At 41.5% G+C, this 20,530-nt stretch overlaps 1 protein-coding gene across 2 annotated transcripts in view; it reads right to left on the bottom strand.

The window, feature by feature from the left end:
• Window positions 1-20,530, bottom strand: part of LOC116045758 (glycine receptor subunit alpha-3-like) — an 83,458-nt gene that overhangs the window by 13,007 nt on the left and 49,921 nt on the right. For both annotated transcript variants that reach the window (XM_031293606.2, XM_036000628.1), the window contains exons 4-7: window positions 15,374-15,597; window positions 14,765-14,847; window positions 1,988-2,125; window positions 1,048-1,262 (exon numbers count right to left, since the gene is read on the bottom strand). In XM_031293606.2, coding sequence (XP_031149466.1) covers window positions 1,048-1,262; window positions 1,988-2,125; window positions 14,765-14,847; window positions 15,374-15,597 — 660 coding nt within the window. The remainder of the gene's footprint in view (window positions 1-1,047; window positions 1,263-1,987; window positions 2,126-14,764; window positions 14,848-15,373; window positions 15,598-20,530) is intronic.

Raw genomic sequence — 20,530 nt, 5'->3', positions numbered from 1 at the left:
CACACACACACACACACACGGCTGTGCCACTGATGCTTGTGGTGTCAAAATGATGCCAGCTCATTTCTTTATGAAATAATGACTTATTCAGACGTGTGTTACATACTGGAGTGCAAAGTTCTGTACTGCAGCACTGAAAACATGAGAAACCTCCTAACCTCTAAACAGACACACACACGCGTGCACACACACACACACACACGCGCACGCGCACGCACACACACACACACACGCGCGCGCGCGCACACACACACACACACACACACACACACACACACACCCTGAGCCATGTTGTTGAGCTTAATGTGTACAGTGTGAGTGAGAGAGATGGTGTGCTGATAAGGGTTATGTAACAAAGTGCTCCATTTCTTCTCTCATGCATACAAAAGAGCAGAACAGACTGAGGGACTCTTCCTCTCGTGCTCACTGACACAAACATATCAACACATACCTGTACACCAATAAAGAGGAGCTCTGCCACACACACACACACACACACACACACACACACACACACACACACATACACACACACACACACACACACATACACACACAGAGTATACTACGTGTGTGTGTATGAAAGAGAACAGAGCTGTTTTAGGTTTGGAACTGGACTATGTGGCGCCCCCTCCTGTGTGCCGGCCTTTTAGGCTGCCTCAGGGCTGTTCACTTTGTGTTCTCTTTTCTTTCAGCATGCAGCACCCTCTTAATCCATGTTCACCCCGGCACTTACTTATATTCACTTGATCACACTTCATTATTTATTTGTTTAATAATATTCTGTAAGAAATGATCTTCACCCCAACCACTTATGTGTTCTATCTCTTTTTGTCTGAACTCTGAGCCTTACTGGTTTTGTCATGGAGCGGAGACAGCAGACTAGTGTGGATCTCGTGACCCCGAGACTGGAGCGTTCCCTGAATACGCTGGGGGAGGAAGCAGTTCACCAGACTATCACAGGTTCAACAAATACTCACATCCACACATGCATGTGTTGGGGCACCTTAGAGATACAGATCAATGATGAAATAGACAAAGACAGACCTTTGGCAGTGAAGTCCTGGAGCCTGAGCTCTGCGTTGTCATGGTGAGGACCGTGGTGATGCCCAGAGCCACTCTGGCCGGGGCAGCATCCATGTTGATCCAGAAGGAGACCCAGGACAGGATGACGATGAGCAGAGACGGAATGTACATCTGGATCAGGTAGTAGCCCATCTGCCGCTCCAGGTGGAAGCGCACCTCAATACAAGTAAATTTACCTGCAACACAGCAGAGACACGCTCACATGTTATAATGACATGATAATTAACACAGCAGAGACACACTCACATGTTATAATGACATGATAATTAACACAGCAGAGACACACTCACATGCTATAGTGACATGATAATTAACACAGCAGAGACACGCTCACATGTTATAATGACATGATAATTAACACAGCAGAGACACACTCACATGTTATAATGACATGATAATTAACACAGCAGAGACACACTCACATGTTATAATGACATGATAATTAACACAGCAGAGACACGCTCACATGTCATAATGGCATGATAATCACGGCAGAGACGCTCAGATGTTATAATGACATGATAATTAAGACAGCAGAGACACACTCACATGTCATAATGACATGTTAATCACAGCAGAGACAAGCTCACATGTTATAATGACATGATAATCACCTGCACCGCACTTCTTGAACTTTGGTTTAAGGATCTACAAAGTTACAAGATGGCATCAGACATTCACTTTGTGCCCATCTTTAGAAAACACTGAGACAGAGGCGTGGCTACAAAAAGTGGACTTGCAGTCTGCTGATTAAGCAGCCACAGATCTCTAAATCTGGATACTGCCTGTCCTTTTCTGACCTGAATCATTCACACTGCGACAGAGACACCACATCCTGTTCGTCTGCTGTCTACGCTCACATCTATTCATACGTGTGTGTGTGTGTGTGTGTGTGTGTTACCTGTGTTGTAGTGCTTGGTGCAGTATCTGAGGTCTGATTCATCTTTGAGGATGAACTGTGGGAGCGTGAGGCCTTCGGCCACTTGGACTGGCCCATTTTCCTGCCACTCAAAGATCAGGTCATTCATGGTGTAACCAACTGAAACAAACAAAGCACAATTGAATAATCAACAATTAATAAAACGTGATGCAACATAAATATAAAGGTACATATGGTGCAAAATGCGAGAGCTTGTAGACTTGATGTGAGCACTTGTAGAACAAGTCAGAACTTGACTGACAATATTCTGTTTCACAAATATTCACAAATGTGTAGATTAATATTTATATAAATACAATGACAGCTGCAAACTTGTAATGCAACATTTACTCATGTTCATTTTTTTTTTACTTGAGTCCATTTTCCATCACAATCACAACTCAGTGATTACAGCCTCTGGAATCTGTCACTGCAGCTTCCCATCATGTGATCTGCTCTCGCATCACAAAGTGGCCAATCTGAGTGCCTTTTGCACACTTTTTGTGATGTGATTTGGTGCAAAACAAATTTAACACGTGATGTTGACCAACCCAAGGTTTTAAGCAGATTTTCAACTCAAAAAAAAGAATTAAGAGGATGTTGAAAACAAAATCAGCTTTATTTTCCTGCAGACTTAGGCCGTCATGTTCACACCATCTGCATAAGGAAAAGTCAGCAGCCAGCAGTGGAACAAGTATTATGATTGAGGGAGAATTTGAGGTGGAACGTGCACACAGAACCGCCGAGCAGACCCAGGCAGGAGGCAGACCCAGGACCATTCTAGCGAGGTTTCTGAGATCATAGGTAAGATGACCTGGTGTTGCGGGTGGCGAGAAGCAAGGGCAAGCTGACTTGGCGGAGCAACAACATAATGCTTTTCCCGGATTACTTCAAAACCACACAGATGAAGCGTGAGTTAGGGTTGGGGGTTTAACCCTAACCCTTACGAGTTCAAGGAGTGTATGAAAAAGCTTAAAGGTGCTCTAAGCGATGTCACGCGTTTTTAGGCTACAACATTTTTTGTCACATACAGCAAACATCTCCTCACTATCCACTAGCTGCCTGTCCCCTGAACACACCGTAAAAAAAAATGCGGTCTCTGTAGACAGCCCAGGCACCACGAAACATAACAGTGTTCCAGCGTCCCAGCCAATAACCGACAATAAGGATTTTGGGGTGGGGGTTGGGGGGTTAGCAAGGGAAGCAAGGGAAGCAAGGGAAGCACGGAAGGGAGGGGACTGGATGAGGAGGAGGGAGGGGCGAGCTAGCCTCAGTTTTGTTTGACAATACTTTGAACATCAACAAGAAGTAACGTCACCCAACATCGCTTAGAGAACCTTTAATGAGAGAGGTGAGATTCAGAATCCTGTATTCTGCCAAAGCCACAATTAATACCAAGGATGGAGTTAAGACATTTTGAAGGCCCCTGCGAGGAGATGCCATTTATAAATACTATGGAGTGATTTGCTGGTGAGGGACTTATAATGATGTGCAGCGTCGTGCTCAATGTCGGACTTCTTTTCTGTGCTGCTTGCTGTCTCTGTTAACTTTTTTTTCAGTTTTCTCCTGGAGTGGACTGGCGCTAGTGGACAACGGCTAGGATTCTGGTTGGACACTGTTTTGTAGCAGTGCATGGGAGACAGAGTGAGTGGAACGAGTGTGGATCACCGACCGTCAATTTTTGGCAAGACAAACTTTAAAGGGATTTGTATGGCGTTATATATGTGCCTCATTCCTGAGCGAGTAATTGTATGTTTTGAGCACAGAGAACTATGTTTTGCAAGCACATTAAATTGCATTTTGAACAGGAATTAACACTCGCAAAAAAATAATTTCGTTTGAGCAAACAAAAACCTATTCCATGCTCAATAAATGTATTTGCATGTTTGCTATTATCCATATTAACGTGCAATAATAACCCCTCTCACATGTTTACTCATGTGCCCTCTCTAAAACTCTTTCTCTGCGCGCAGGTAGACGCTGCTGCGCTCCGGTCATGTCTCCCTCTCTCTCAACCTCTGCACTCTGTGCGTGCTCAATTCTAGACACACTCGCTCAAATTTTCACAGCGTTACAAGTGTGCCACAAAACTAACCAATCGGAGAATTAAAGTTCAATTCTGATTGGCTGTTCGTCTCCAATTAGATAGCAAGTAGCAGGAAACAAAAATATAGGAGGAACAGTCTTTTTCAGTCAACACCTGTTGGTCAGGATACTGGTACAGCATATACTGACTACAGTGGAGCTGTTTGACTAACGTTACTGGATTAAAACACATTTCGGTCAGTATTTTGTATTATTGACTTAGCTATATCACAGAAATGTCTTAATATTTGTGTGTAGTATAATGCCGTTGTTTTGTTTGACACATATCTCCTTGTGTGACTAATGTTAGTTTGACTCATCCTTCACAAGCAATCTAGCTAATTTAGCACACAGTAGCGGTGCAGCCAACATGTCATGTGAACAGGCCTCGCAGTGTAGCTAAGTCAGGTCTCGCAATGCGAGACATTACAGCAGTAGGCCTACCTACATGTCACACTATAGCCACATGTAAGTAGTTTTTAATACTTTGGTTACATTACCGTGTTTTATTAAAGCGTAACTCTCGCCAAAATGCAACCTAGGGTCTTTTTGTGAATGTAACTGAGTCAAACTTTCGTTTAAAAGCACAATTAGGACGGAAACGCCACTTTTAAGATTTACCGTATTTTTTTTTTTTTTCGGTCATGTGGCCTTTTGAATGGGAGAGCTAGGGGCACTTCTATGATAGCATCAAAATCACTATTTTTAAAACACTAAGAAGGCTCGACACAACATGAAACTTTGCTCGAAGTGTCACCAGGGTCTCTACACATGAACTTGAGCATTGAGAACATTATTTGTGTACACAGAGTTTACTAAAAAGAAAGGTTTTGAGCAACACAGAGTGCAGAGGTTGAGAGAGAGGGAGACATGACCGGAGCGCAGCAGCGTCTACCTGCGCGCAGAGAAAGAGTTTTAGAGAGGGCACATGAGTAAACTGTGTGAGAGGGGTTATTATTGCATGTTAATATGGATAATAGCAAACATGCAAATACATTTATTGAGCATGGAATAGGTTTTTGTTTGCTCAAATAAAATTATTTTTTGCGAGTTTTAATTCCTGTTCAAAATGTAATGTAATATGCTTGCAAAACCTAGTTCTCTGTGCTCAAAACATACAGTTACTCGCTCAGGAATGAGGCACATATATAACGCCATAGATTTGTACTGCGCATTGTTCAGGTTCTGGTGCACATGGACTGTTCTGTGAGTATTTGGGGGTTTGTTGTGTTGATGACAGTTATGTTGTCTAACTTTAGCTCTGTACGTTTCGCCACCTGGAATGTTAATGGCATGGGGAATCCCATTAAGAGGAGGAAGGTTATGTCCAGTCTTAAAAAAATATTTGATATTTTTGCAAGAAACGCATATGTCGGGTGTGGAATCTGAAACATTGTGTGGAGGATGGGTTGGATATGTGTTTCATAGTGTGGGGTCTAGCAGGAGTAGTACACTGATTAGCAATCACCTGCAATTTAAATTAATTAAACAAATTAAGGCTAATTCTGGAAGTTATTATCGTTCTGGCTGAAATACAAGGGCAAGAACTAATTCTGGATAACATATCTGCACCTAATGTAGATGATCAATCTTTTTTTTTTTTTTATAGATTTGGAAAAGAAGTCACAAGCTGCAGGGAACCACAATATTGTTCTAGGGGGCGATATTAGCTTGATAATGGATCCAGTTCTGGATTACAATGGGTTGCAGCACGCAGGGTCCCCAGAGCCTCTCTCACATTACAGAGGATGTGGAAGATTTTAGGTTTGGTTGATATTTGGAGAATTTTGTACCCAGCTGGGAGAGACTATACATTTTTTCGTCAGTGCACAAGACATACTCTAGTATAGATTTTGTTTTAATGTTCATCACTGGCTCCCTCTGCTATAAGATGTGTGATGGGAAATATAATCTCTGACCATGCATGGGTGTGCCTAGACCTGCTGCCTCTAAGTGAGAGAAGGTGTTCTGAACTCCTCCCTTTTACAGGAACCAGAAAATATAGAATGGCTTAGGACTGAGCTAAAAGATTACTTGGCGATCAGTTGGTCCTCGGTGTCATCTTCAGGGGTGGCATGGGAGGCCTTAACCCTCTGAGCCCGAGCTTGTCGTATATGACAAAAAACGGCATGGAGGATTGGCGTACATATGGGCCTTTTTTGAAGAAATGTAAATAGTTTGTCCACTATATACTATGTTCATTATAATGATGACTCCCAAGACATAGGAGAACTGGTTTAGACAACACAAATGCTTGTGTAGCATTGCTGTGTGTGTGATATCAGTAAACATGGCATTAGTATTGGCATAAGCGAATGTCATGAGGGCAAAAGCATCTGAACTTCTTTTGAAGAAATGTAGATATTTTGTCCACTGTTTAAGTTTTAATGTTTTTTTCTTCTTCACTGTTTAACTCCCATGACATAGGAGAACTGTTTTAGACAACAGAAATGCTTGAGTTGCATTGCTGTGTGCATTGCTGTGTGCAGATACATATCTGTGAGATACAATTTCTGTTTTGTTTTTTCATTTGTCTTTATGGTCCCATAACTTTTTTTTTTTTTTTTACATTCAAGTGACATCACTGCAGCACAAATATTCTAATAGCCCAGTTTGTCCTGAAAAAAATTGTGTTTATAGATGTTTGAGACTCTGAGAAACCGGACTCAATTAAAATACCAATATAATAATATTATATATCTTAGAAGGTTGAATTTAATTTATTCAGGGCAAGACAAAAAATGTTGAATCGGGAGACAAAGAAGGAAAATGACTCCCTATATAAATAAATCACCTTCCACTATTTTTGTTGTTAGATCCAATTCTGGAACTGAAAGGAATCTGAAACTGTAGGTATCAACAAGATTTTTAAAGATTTTTACACTGATCTCTATAAGTCATAATCTACCTCTGCTGATGAAGAAATGTGTTCCAGACAGAAGACGGCCAGTTACTTCATATCCTATGGTCCTGTGATAAGGTCCAGGAATTTTGGACTGGCATACATGATAACATATGTCAGATTGAAGGGACCCAGGTTCCATTCTGCCCAAGATTATTTGTTCTGGGAGATGGATCAATCATAAGCGGGATGGATAAATACATAAGATGCTGGGTCCAGACTAGTTTAATGATAGCCAGACAGATTATTTTAATGATGGAAAAATGAAGGGGTGCCGTCAATCCAGGAGTGGGCTCGTGAGATGGCTAGGGTGGCGGTGTTTGAAAAGATGTCATGTAAACGGTTTGCCAGATTGGATGTCTATACTAGAAAATGTATTTATTTATTTATTTCAGGTTTATTTGTCACTAATAATACATGAAAGTAAAAATGTGCCACAATTAGCCTGGAGGCTATTTTACATCCGGGGGAAAGTACCTGAGCTTTCTGGAGGACTCCTAAGAAGCTTTGTGCTGGGGAGAGACGTGTATGATGGGCTTATGGTGTTGTCATTTATATAGAAATGTTTATTTAGTTTATAGTTTGTCTATTTTGTTATTATGTCCTTGTTTGGTCTTGAATATTATTGACATGTTCATGTTGCAAATTGTATGTTTTGCATGTTTTTTTAAAACTGGACATGTTATGTTTTTCCGTATCTAAAATGTTATAATTTCGGATTTTCATGTTAAACGTGGCCAAAACTTCAAATAATGAGGTAAACGTATTTTAGAGAAATCCTTGTGAGCTGAAACATTTCGATTTCCAACTGTTCTGAACGCTCCGGTTTCAACAGTTTTTTCTACTCTTGGCTAAGTGTTACGTAGTCTCGCTTTGCCAGACTGGCTAGTCCCCACAGCATTCCGGGATGGGAGAAAAACATACTCTGGTTTATTGGCATTTCTTTAAACCAATCACAATCTTCTTGAGCACCACTAAGTGCTGCATGGAGCCCAGGGGCGGCTGCAAAATAGCCTCGTGATGGAACTTGTTGTGGTGGAACGTGTACGTTCAAATGTTGTTTTAGTCGTGCAACAGAAAACTCAGATTGGACAGATAGTCTAGCTAGCTGTCTGGATTTACCCTGCAGAGATCTGAGGAGCAGTTAACCATAGTCCACCGGAGTTTAGAAACACAAAGGAAGCGGTAGGTAATGGAAATCCGGACGAAAATAAGGACATACGGCGGAAGGTCGAGGATATAGACTAAGTGTTACGCAACTATAACTATAACCTTCTATGATTGGTCATCTACTCCAGGTAAGCAGGACTGCAGTGTTAACATTGTCACATGTAACTACATGCTAACAGCAGTAAAATATGTACATCTTGACTGCTAGTGTTGTTAAATTCTCCCCAATTCTGAGTCACAGTACTTCTGAAACATTTCCGAGTATGAAGTATTTGGTTTAAAAGCCTTTATCTGTGATTTTTGACTGTAGAAAGTGCTGCTATATTATATTAGTGTCAACTGCTAACTATAGTAGCTACATGCTAACGGCAGTAAGGATGTCATCTTGGCTGCCAATTCATTAAATTCTCCCCAATTCCAGAAACATGTCCAATTGGGTAGTGTTTGGTTCAGAAGCCTTTATCTGCAATTTTTGATGTTAGAAAGTGCTGCTTCATTCCATTACAATCTAACGCCTAGTGCTAAATATTAAGTAGCTGCATGCTAACGCGAGATAGCTGTAGTCTTAGCGGCCAATGCTGGTAATTTCTCCCCAATTTCGGGTGACTTTACTGCTGGGACATGTCCGGTTGTGTAATATTTGGTTTAGAAACCTTTATTGGTGATTTTTCAAGGTACAAAGTCCTGCTATATACTCCGTTGCAGTAGCTCCAGCTTCAACTAGTGAAACAGCAGCGGAGGAACACACTGGCCAATCAGAGCAGACTGGGCTTTGTCAGGAGGGGGGCTTAAAGAGACTGGCGCTCCTACAGAGCGTCTCATACAGAGGGGGAATACAGGTGCCACAGAAAATACAAGTATTAGTCTGAAAAATTATATATAATAGTTGCCCTTTAAAAAAAAAAAAAAAATCTTACAATTGCCCCTGGTGAGCACTTAAAGTTCTGCTGGTTACACCAACTGCACACCTCAAAACATTTTTTCCATTTCCAACTGCTTCAGTCCAGTAAAAAAGAAGAATCATCATATCACTGATACAGATGAGATTACCTGAGCAGGGACAATAATTCCTAATTCCTAACTAATTCCATCCTACAAATTATAGCTACAGTATATGGAATATTACCTCATCCTCTCTGTCTGTCTGTCTGTCTGTGCGTGTCTTTATGTTTCCTCAGATAAATCTATAGTCATTTATACTAATATAGACAAACATAGCTGGATGTGTGTATACTAATGTCTGTGGAGAGTGGCTGGAGCTAATCTGCCCCCTGGGGCCAGGCTGCGCTCCTGACTGGATAAAGGAGGAATTAGTCATCATAACCCTATCAACATTATTAAACATGACTTTGTGTTTCCTTAAAAAGATACGACCACGTGTCTGCTGTACTGTATCCATATCATACTAAACTATGAGCTGTATGGATAAATGAAAAACGAGAGAAAACTTATGATACACTGCAAAATAAATGGAAGGATAACATGGAAAATTATATATAATATGATGTGGAAATATTATCCACACATTGGTACTTCACTGGGAATTACTGAATCAGACTGTCTACAAGTGGTGCTTCCTGTTTGAATCCAAACAGCAGGCTAAACGTTCCGTGGCGTGTTCTGTTCTGTCTTTAGACCAACAAAGGCCCTGTGGGTTTAGCATGCTGCTCTATCCCCACAGGGACAGATCCCAGCATGCAACTCAGTGAGGTACAGGACATTCATACGGCATGAGCAAGAGAAGCCAGTGCAATTATGATGAATAATAAAGTGAAGCAGGAGGAGGCTGAAGCATGGGCTGAGCCATGTTCACTTATTAATCGACAATGTGTGACTGACATCGTGCATTTGTAGAACATTAATGTGAGAAGCTTTATTTTTTAACCAATTTAATTATGGCGACTGCTCACAGATAGAAGCCTGCTGTCAGGAAGCCCTGAGAGAGACTGCAGATGTGTCATGCAGCGGTAAGAGCTCCACTATGATTTCATGAATCATATGATGAATAATAAACCAGAGGAGAAGGGGGAAGACAGAAGCGTGTGATAGCAAGGTAAAACATACAGCTGTGTTCAGGTGTCGGAGGGGTAACAGAGTGCACCCCGAGCCTCAGGTCTCGAGGTGCCTCGGGCTCATGTTGGTAATTGTGTGTGCTACATTAGCTAGCTGCTAGAGTTTTAACTATGCTCATCCATTTCATAGCAGCCATGGAGCTCAAAACTTAACAGAATGACAGCAAGGGAAGGGACGTTTGTCTCCACATGCCGGCTGTGTTGCCTTAAAGGCTCACGACAAGGAACTAAAGTCTCAAGTGCAGAGTAAACACCACCTTTTTCCAAAGATAGTAACATTGATAGTAATCTGGAAGATGTGCACTGACATGCAGCTGTGGATATTTTTAGGTAGGTATACAATAAATTCCCTGCCAAGAGGTGCATATATCTACCACCACACCTCCCTGTGCACATACAAAAGCAGAAGAAAAAATTTTGTAACAGCTATCTGATGTACTAACTGAAATAACAATAACAAGGAAAATGTTCCTTGATTTCAAATTCTAGCAGTTATGGTTAGAACTAGGTTTAGGATCTGTTCAGGGCAAAGGTGGTGGCCAGGCTTTTAGTTCATTAAGGTTAGAGTGTGTGTGTGTGTGTGTGTGTGTGTGTGTGTGTGTGTGTGGGACGAAGCAAGATGGCGCCAGTGTTTGCAGCCAATCGTCTGGCCAGTATTGTTTTTGCTGCTGTTTTGTTTTTCTGTGTCTGCCGTAGCAATGTCTCTGCGTTATATGTTTATGATCGGCAAACTCTTCTTAGCATCCAAAACTCAGTAGAATTGCTGCTGTCAAAATACGACTTAGAAGAGCAAATTGCAAATTCCCTCCCCTCTCATCCAAGATACCTCAAGGCCTGCGTCACCTACCCTGTGCCTATTCATCTAAGAGTTATTACAAGAAACGTCTTAAAGGACGGGGAAAGCGCTTCCTACGTGACAGTGGATGTTACCGTCCTCCTGTCAGGTATCTGCCGGTTAGAAGTCGCTGGATCCGGCCTGTTGTTCCATATCTACTGACTGAGCCTCCCTCACTCCGGTGAACACGGGACGGCAGAGGCGGCGTGAGCTGAGCCATGCTCCATCATCGACCAGCGGGGAATGAACAAAGTGTTTCTACTTAATGACTTCTTTACCACTCGTGAGTTGGATTTTATGTATTTTATTTAAGGAAACCTGGCAAAATGCTGGTGAATTGACACCTTTCTCTGAACTTGTTCCTCTGGATTGTAAATTCCTCAGCTCACCTAGGACGACTGGCAGAGGTGGAGGGTTAGCATCTGTGTTTAAATCGACTGTCCAATGCAGGCAGGCTCCCTCAGACAGTTTCGCTAGCTTTGAACTACAATTGTTCGAGTTCAATCCCCCATTGGATTCTTTATTTTATCATGGATTTTGCTGACTTTTTGCCATTGATTATATTAAGATATGACCATCTTTTAAATGTGGGTTTAACGAGTCTGTTCGGTGTGTTCCGTGCCGTCGTCCGTTGGAGGAGCTGTCAGCCTTCATTTTGGCCGACCTGACTTGCTGACCCGGAGGGTGGGCAGTCGGACTCAATGACCAATCTGATTGGTGGAGTGCTAACCCGGAAATGGCGAGCGGGATGAGCGTGACTAAGCCTCTCAAAATCTGGCGAAAATCTTTTAAACTGACTTTTGTCGATCTGAAATGAAGACAGATTCAGCAACTGCATGGCCTATTTCTCACTTAAAATGTTTTCAGAAACACGTTTCAGTGAACTATCTTCGTAAAATATGAGATCTTATTCCGAATGAAGCCGCCATTATGTATGAAGGTAAATATGGTGCAAAAAGGGAGAGCTTGTAGAATACAATGTGAGAACTTGCAGAACAAAAAATCTGAACTTGTATGTTAAAATTTGCACTTGTAAAAATTTAATTTGCACTTGTAAAAATAAAATTTGCACTTGTAAAAAATATTCACACACGTGATCTGAATTTGAAGTCATACAAAGAAAAAAAACATGAGAGCTTGTAAAAAAAATCTGAACTTGTAAGTTGAAATTTGCACTTATAGAAAATGTTCACACACCTGTATTCTGAATGTGAAGTTACAGAAAAAATATTCACAAATGTGTAGATTGATATTTACATGAACACAATGACAGCTGCAAACTTATAATGCAACATTTACTCGTATACTTTTTTTTACTCTGGTTAATTTTCCATCACAACCACAACTCAGTGATTACAACCTCTCGAATCTGTCACTGCAACTTCACATATGTGCTCTCTCGCATCACAAAGTGGCGAATCTGAGCACCTCGACTTTCACAACACTCTTGACGATACATTTGGTGCAAAACTAATTTGTACCTGTGGACTTAGGCTGTGGAGCTCTGAGCTAACAGAATGGGAAAAGCAGGGTTTCTATCGCCAGATGAGGGACAACTCTGTCCGGCTTATTTATGTAGCATGGAAACTTGGTGGAATAGCATGCTAGCCTTAGCTAACTAGCAGCCAGCACGCTTCTAAATAAAATACCTTTTAATTGTCTAAACATTTTTAACAGTCAAACTAAAACACTGGCGGTGAGCTCCACGGCCTGCAGCCGCAGACGTTCGTCCAATCAGCTGCCGGTTTTCATTTTTTGGGCGACAATACAGATTAGCGCTGCCTATTGTTATGGAGACGTATTACGTGTCGCGCACACGCAGAAGATACACTCAAGTCGGGGTCGCTTCGGTGTGTTCTGAGGCACTTTTTGGACCTCGGGGAGCCGACTGATCAGTCTAACTGCCTTTTCTGCCAACGGTCGGCCGTCGGATTGGTGTGGGCTTTAAACTATGTTGCTCCCTTTAAACCTAAATGCTCTTAGCCATCTTTTGTGCCCTGGCTAAATGACAACACTCGCTCTCTCAGACATACACTTAGACGAGCTGAAAGGAAATAGAAGAAAGATAAGCTGGGAATGTTACGTAAATTAAATTAATAATAAAATAAAAATAAATTATCAGAGAGCTGTTAAAACACAATTTATATAGAACCTTGTCTCCAACATTCTTAGGCCTAGGTTATTTTTAACTCTCTTATAAATCCAAGCGATGTGTCTTGTATTGTCCCAACACCTTCACTATGTGAAGATTTCGAAACATGTTTTACTGGAAAGATTTCAGCTCATAAATCTTCACCGACTTTGGCTGCATTAGACAACATTTTTAGAAAATAGAGGTATCCAGGAGAAGTTTCAGTCTGGCTTCAAACAACGTCATAGCACTGAAACAGCATCTTCTTCTCTGCTCTGCCATTCTGGTGCTTTTAGACCTGACCGCTGCCTTTGACAAGGTGGATCATCGGATTCTTTTGGAACGCCTAGAACAGTGCGTTGGCATTAAAGGTTCTGAAATGGTTTGTATCGTACCTGACAGATAAGAGTTTTTCTGTCCACCTAGGGGATTCCTCCTCAACCACGGCACCTCTAACCTGTGGGGTTCCCCAAGGCTCCATTCTGTGCTCTGCTCTTTTCTCACTACATATGTTGACCTTGTGCTCCATTTTTAAGAAACATAATATTTCTTTCACTGTTTTGCCGATGATATGCTAATGTATTTGCCGATAAAAACTACAATTAAATATTCTGCGCAGCTTGTGTTAGACTACTTAAAGGACATCAAAGCATGGATGGCTCTAAACTTTCTCAATTTAAATGAAAGTAAGACTGAGATTCGTATGTGTGGACGAGGTCACCTGTCGGGTGATCCTCTTGGTGCCTTGGGCCCTTTAGCCTCTCATAGTCAACCTTTTGTCAAGAATCTCGGTGTTTTCTTTGATAGCTCGTCCACATTTGATAAGCAAATTAGTCTAATGGTTAAATAGAGCTTTTTTCCGGTTGAGACTGTTGGCAAAGATGAAGGCCTAAAGACTTCGACAAAGTTATTCATGCTTTTATTACCTCTTAATTAGACTACTGCAACTCTTTATACTTGGGGGTCGATCACTCATTACTAAATCTGCTCCAGTTAGAACAGAATGCAGCTGTTCGCCTTTTAACCGGTACAAGAAAACGGGAACATATAACACCTGTCCTGGCCTCCCTTCCCTTCATTACCTTCCTGTACATTTCAGGATTGATTTTAAGATCTTATTGCTTTCTTCAAGGCTTTAAATGGTTTGGCCTCTTTATTAGCTGAACTATTACATCGCTATACACCAGTTAGAACACTGAGCTCAACCAACCACTTGTCCCAAAAGCTATGCTTAAAAGTAGAGGGGATCGAGCTTTTGCAGTGGGTGCTCCAATCCTCTGGAATAGCCTTCCTTTGTATATTGGAGAGGCGCAGACTATATATACTTTTAAGTCCCTGCTAAAGACACACCTTTTTAATCTGGCCTTTGGTCTTTTAACGTGTTTTGTTGTTTCATGTTATTTGTAACTATGTATTTTTATGTGATAATTTTTGTATTTGATATTCTGTCTTGTTCAGCATTTGGGTCAACCACAGTTGTTGAAATGTGCATTTGACATTGACCTGTTTGTGTGTGTGTGTGTGTGTGTGTGTGTGTGTGTGTGTGTGTATATTCTGCACTTACAGCTCTCCAGCTGCATGATACAGGTCTGAACATCCATAGGGAAGTTTTTTAGATCCATGGGGCATGACAGAGTTAATGTTAGCCTGAAAGTCAAGAGAGAGGAGAGAACAAGTGAGATGTGAGTCAAAGACAGTGACAGGCTTTGAAGTCATCCATAAATGTCGAACACAGTATCAAAACCCTTTTATCTGTGCCTATTTTAGAAATAATGCAGCACTAAGTCGGATATCGCTGAAGCTCAAAAACAGAAGTACATCCTCACTGCAATATCTAAGATACAACAGCTGCCATCGCATCTACTGTAGAGAGAACAACCACAAGGTTGGCAAAGGCATCAAAGTTAAACAGAAACTTGCATACAGCTTCATCAGCATTGTGTAAACTCGTTTGGCTTCATTTAGACTGTGTGTCAACGTTCCGCACTCCACAGTGAATGTAGTGGTAAAATAGACACATGGACACTTTCTTAGGTATTTTTCAGAAAACATTTTTTGTCAGGGCTTGGAAACGAAATTACCATTTATATGGATCTGAACAGAACCAGACACCACACACACACACACACACACACACACACACACACACACACACACATACACACACACTTACCTTATTGAGTACAAAACATTCCCATTCTTAAATATCCTGAGCAGTTTGTTATCTGTAGTGACTTCGTGAAAGTGGGCCCCCTTCTCATTGGCAAAGAATAGGTCTGGTTTCCAAATGGAGTCTAACATAGAGGGGTCCAGATCCAGAGAGTCATCTGGGTATTCTGCATAGGCGAGCCTGGGGTCATTCCACTGCTGACGGAGGAAGATATTTACCCGGTAGTCCTACAGACACACAGAATAACATGAAGATATCACTGACAGAGACATTTAGAGGAACCGGAAGTTAACAAATGAGCAGTATTAGTCAAGTTTGGCTCAGTCCAAGCATCATGAAAGCTTTCTACATGTAGATCAACTGTCATCCACATGTCAACGGTCTACATTGGTGCTCTTAGAAAAAGTTTAGATCATTGTTACATTCATAATCTTTAAAGGAAAGGTGGCAATTGGCACTAATTTCCTTAACCATGACATCATTTCCTCACAGTGACTCACTAACTCGTCTATCTGACCAATTAAATAAACCATCCAGAGTCAAGAGTTGGTCACAGCTTCACCATCTCCCTGCTGCTTCAACCTGTGAAATGAGAGAGATCTGTGTGGGAATTAAAAACAATGAGAGGAGATAAGCCCAGCTTAGGGGGAGGGGGATGGGGAGGCATAACTCAGGAATGTTTTCATATGTGGTCTGAGGTTCCTCTTCGTGGAGCAGGAAAGGCTTTGGTGAAAATGAAATCTGTTTGTTGATTTTGTTGAGTGATATGAATGATGGTCCGTGAGAATAAAAGCAGCATCGGTAACTAACCCATTGCACTGCTTTCAGATCAGCTCCCTAGAAAATTCCCAGAGTTCAGTGTAAAAGGCAGTGAGCATATCTGCTTAGTATGCTCCCTGACTGGAAGTGACATCACTACTCTTCCACTTCATTTCACTGCCAACCGAGCAGAGCCAGCGCACGCTGAACACAGATGTGGCCACTGAAATGAAACTAAGGTGTGACAGTAATACTAACTGTCCCCTTGGTTTTGGCCTACATGAGTCAAACATGCAGTTTTATTTTATCAGCCATCTTCTTATGATGCAACAGAGTCTCATTGAGAAGCAGTGTAACACATGCATTATTACAGTTACATATATTTAAATGTTTACCCACTCGATTCTTTATTTTTCATTACCTGCAGGCCACAATAGGTTCCCTAACTCTTAAGAGAACAAACATGTCATTATCATCGCTGCCTAGCAATCACGTAGAGAATTCATTAACCTCTCAGTGTTCACTGATGCTGAACAAAATCAAAGCTGGAAATAAAACTCACTGTACAGTGATCCACTGCCTGCTGGAGGTTAGCCCCAGATGGGATTTCTGTTGGCAGGTGGAGAGGCCTTTATTTCACTTATTTCATGTGCTCTCCTGATTACCGTGTGTGTGTGTGTGTGTGTGTGTGTGTGTGTATTTTTATTTAGAGATATATCATGCTGTGAATATATCAATTTCCTTCATGACAGCGGTAGACTAGTAATTATACTTATGAACGATAACATATTTAAATACATTTTCTATCTTGAAGCTGAGTCTTGAATGCATCTTTGTCCGTATCAGTTTATGGAGCTTTAAGTTTATTAAGGATGAAATTACTTTGTGACTGAAAGGTCAGCACCTATTCACAGTTCCATTACGTTTTACATTAGACATTTGTAGTTAAGGTAAAAACCTTTTCTTTACGCTGCATTTGGCTTAACTTTCAATTCCCTTTGTACAGTATCATGCACTAAGCCACTTCCTTCTGAACAGCTTACTTGCCCTCAAAACAGCCGAATCAAGCCTAAAAGTGTATCTCCTACACACAACATGCTATCTCCGAAGTTCTCCTAAATCTCTAAACCTTTTTTTCACTTTGCCTTTCAGGGCTTCTGTATGGCCTTCACCAGGCTACAGACAAAAAACATTAGTGACTAGCTGGTGAACATAGCGCAGCATCAAACACATCTTTCTCTCAGAGACTGAAGCAGAGAGGGAATAATTGACTTGACCAGAAATGTGACTCCATCACCAATGCCTATTTTACTCATGCTGGAATTATAATATATATTATATATACTGTAAGAGATGCATAAATGTCACTGTCAACAGTGTTTGTTAACAGTGTTTACAGCTCATTCCACTGCGCCACAGCCACAGGTTTTATGAAATGTATTTTATTAAAGGTTGTTATGCGGACAGACCTGCTTCCATTATCATGTCAGATGAAGTAAACACTGCTCACTCGCACACAGAAACAGAATGGATTAAGAGGGATGGAGAGATTGAGTGAACAAATGAAAAGAGTAGTAAATCTGATAGCGTGTACACACCAGAGTGAACCAACCTGACACTAAGCCATCTGTGTGTGTGTGTGTGTGTGTGTGTGTGTGTGTGTGTGTGTGTGTGTGTGTGTGTGTGTGTGTGTGAGAGAGAATCACTGGGCATTTAGGAATAAACTCTGAATGTTTCTTCCTCTTTCAGAAATGTAATGGTAAAACAAAGAAAAGAAACATTTAGCATCATAAATGGTTATATTAACAAAAAATATTTTATTAAGGCACGTGTTTAAGACCACTACAAGGCGTGCTCCTTTTATGTGCCTTCTGATAATGTATAGGCGATTTAGCTAAGCTCTGAAAAACAAGAGGGAAAGTGAATTAACTTCACAACATCACAAGATACATTCACACAATGTTATTTATTCAAAATAAAAAGTTTATTCCAAAAACAGGCAGGGGTTAAAAACCAGAGACGCAAACTAACCAGGCAGGGCGTAGGCAGAAATCAGAGTCCGAGAAGTTGCTCAGGGTTCAGTTAATCAGGATCGGGTAACGGCAAAGAGCAGGTGTGTGTGGCTGGTATTGACACTGCAGGTCAGTGAGTGGGTGGAGCAGGCCGTGTGGGACAATTGGCGGGAAAGAGGTTACTGGAGGACAGGAGGGAGTGGCAGAGTCTGGGATCAGAAGAAAGTTAGTAATGCAAACTATTTAGCATATTCTAGTTCTGGTGGGAGGTGTAGTAAGTAATGTTAATCTAATACACATTTTGTTAAATTCAGCGAATATCTCCTCATGGTCACCTAGCTCTCTATTTTCTGTGTGCGCTGAAAAAAAATCTGGTGTTAATACACAACCCTGGCTGTGCAAATGGAAAACAGAATGGTGCAAGGCACCTAACCCAAACCTAACCCTAACCATAACCATTGCCTAATCCTAGTGAGAGAGACGTTGCGCTAAACGGTGCGCAAGAGCCAAACAACACTATTCCAGCCAATCAGCAACAGGCGGCGCATGCAAGCAAGTGATGGAGGCGGGGGGAGGCAGAGAACAAGAAGAGATGGCAGATAAATGCAGTTTAAAAAAGAAGTTGCATGAGCAGGAAAGGAGGAAGAGCCTTGTGAATATCGGTGAGGCTTTTCAACGCTGCAGAAACCTCCCTGATTTCAAAGGAGAGGAGAAATGACTTAGGCTGTTTTCAAAACCGCATAGTATACCAGCTGTATGGATTGAATTAAAAAATCTCCAGTGTGCATCAGAATACCTCGCCTATTGTATCCCACAATGCAAAGCGCCGGAACAGCCAACAACTGGAAGCTTTATACTATTTCCGTCTGCTATTTCATCCCTAAATTCACTTCTGAGACATTTTTTGATGCGAGAAATCAACTGTGTAGATTTCGAATGTGGGCATTTTTACAAAAATTTAGGGCTCCACAAAGTGATGCGACAGCCAGCTAGTGCCTGCCGGGGTCGCTAGCTAGCCAGACGGACAGCCATGCTCAAAGACCCCGCTGTGAGCTGGAGCTCTCTCAGGAGAATGGTGTTGTAGACAAGAGGCGTTTATTTCCCCGTTAACGGATCTTTTGTTTAAAAATCACAACATTAATGTCCATTATATGATTACCAGGAACCTGTGATTGTCTGCTTCTCAGAGCTTCACAAGTGCCTGAGAAGCAGGAATCATAAAATTAGAAATCATAAAATTAGGATATGTACATTCATTTTTTACACACACATATTTGACTTATCAGGCGAACTTATGCTAACGTTACTGTATGAAATGACACAAGGGAGACGTGAGATACATTTTGGTGTTTGCAGCTATTGCCAAGGGGTAAATGTTTACAATACGCCAAAACCAGCATGGGCATTAACATGAACACAAATACCCAGTTGGCAAGTTTTGTTTGTTTGATTGAAGCAACAGGCATAATATTAGAACAACTGCAAACTCACGTTACATGTGCAGTGCAGTAATGCCACCGCCAGTGAATCTGGTTCCTTCTGATTGACAGATAGACGTTACCACGCAGTTTTTAAGTAACATTTCAAGCAAATGTTAGTCTTCGGGATACTCGTGAAACCCCATGTTATAACTTGTTTTGTATAGCAAAAGGGGATGCTACACAGAAGCGGTGGTTTGCCAAATAACCTTGCTATTGTTTACTTCTACTTTGCTGTCCTAGCAAATAAATCGATTTATGAAAAGCCGAATGCAGTATGTAGTGCATACAGCATACTATCCAGGCAGCGAGAATCAGTCCCTCCAGGATTTCGTGACGTCGCGATCGTAACAATTCACGCAAATTCAACCAATCACCGTGGGTTTTGGTGCCACTCGCAATTTTGACCAATAACCCCACATTTACTGCAAATTTGATCAATAACAGGAGTTTCCCACGACTTTAACCAGTCACAGCAGTCCCACGTACCAGACTTTGCATCAGTATGTGACGCTGAGAGCCACTGACCAAGCACGGACGTCGCCAAATTCATTTCCTTGTTTCTGATATGAAGACGAGATGTGTTTGACTCGAACACCTCACATTTACCAACAGTGAAAGACAGCGAAAGACAGTGCAAAACATTTCAGACCGTCCTGCCAACCCGTATACATTTTAACATCAATGTACACGGTAACGTTTTTTCACTCTAAAGTCGCTGAAAGCTGCTGCGGTTTCAATCCTGTCGGCTCTCTGCTGCGGTCGGGCGAGACTAGATCCTCTGTGTTGTGCTATTGGCTCTATTCTATTCTCTATTTTGCAGTGTTTTATGGATAAAGGGGTGTCTCATGCCACTATTAAAGTGTATGCAGCTGCCACCTCTTCCTGCTACGAGGGTTTTGGCGACAGAG

This window comes from Sander lucioperca, chromosome 4, assembly GCF_008315115.2.
Source record: "Sander lucioperca isolate FBNREF2018 chromosome 4, SLUC_FBN_1.2, whole genome shotgun sequence".
NCBI classification, from domain to species: domain Eukaryota; kingdom Metazoa; phylum Chordata; class Actinopteri; order Perciformes; family Percidae; genus Sander; species Sander lucioperca.
Note: the sequence above shows the minus strand (reverse complement) of the source record. Positions and strands in the feature narration are given on the sequence as shown.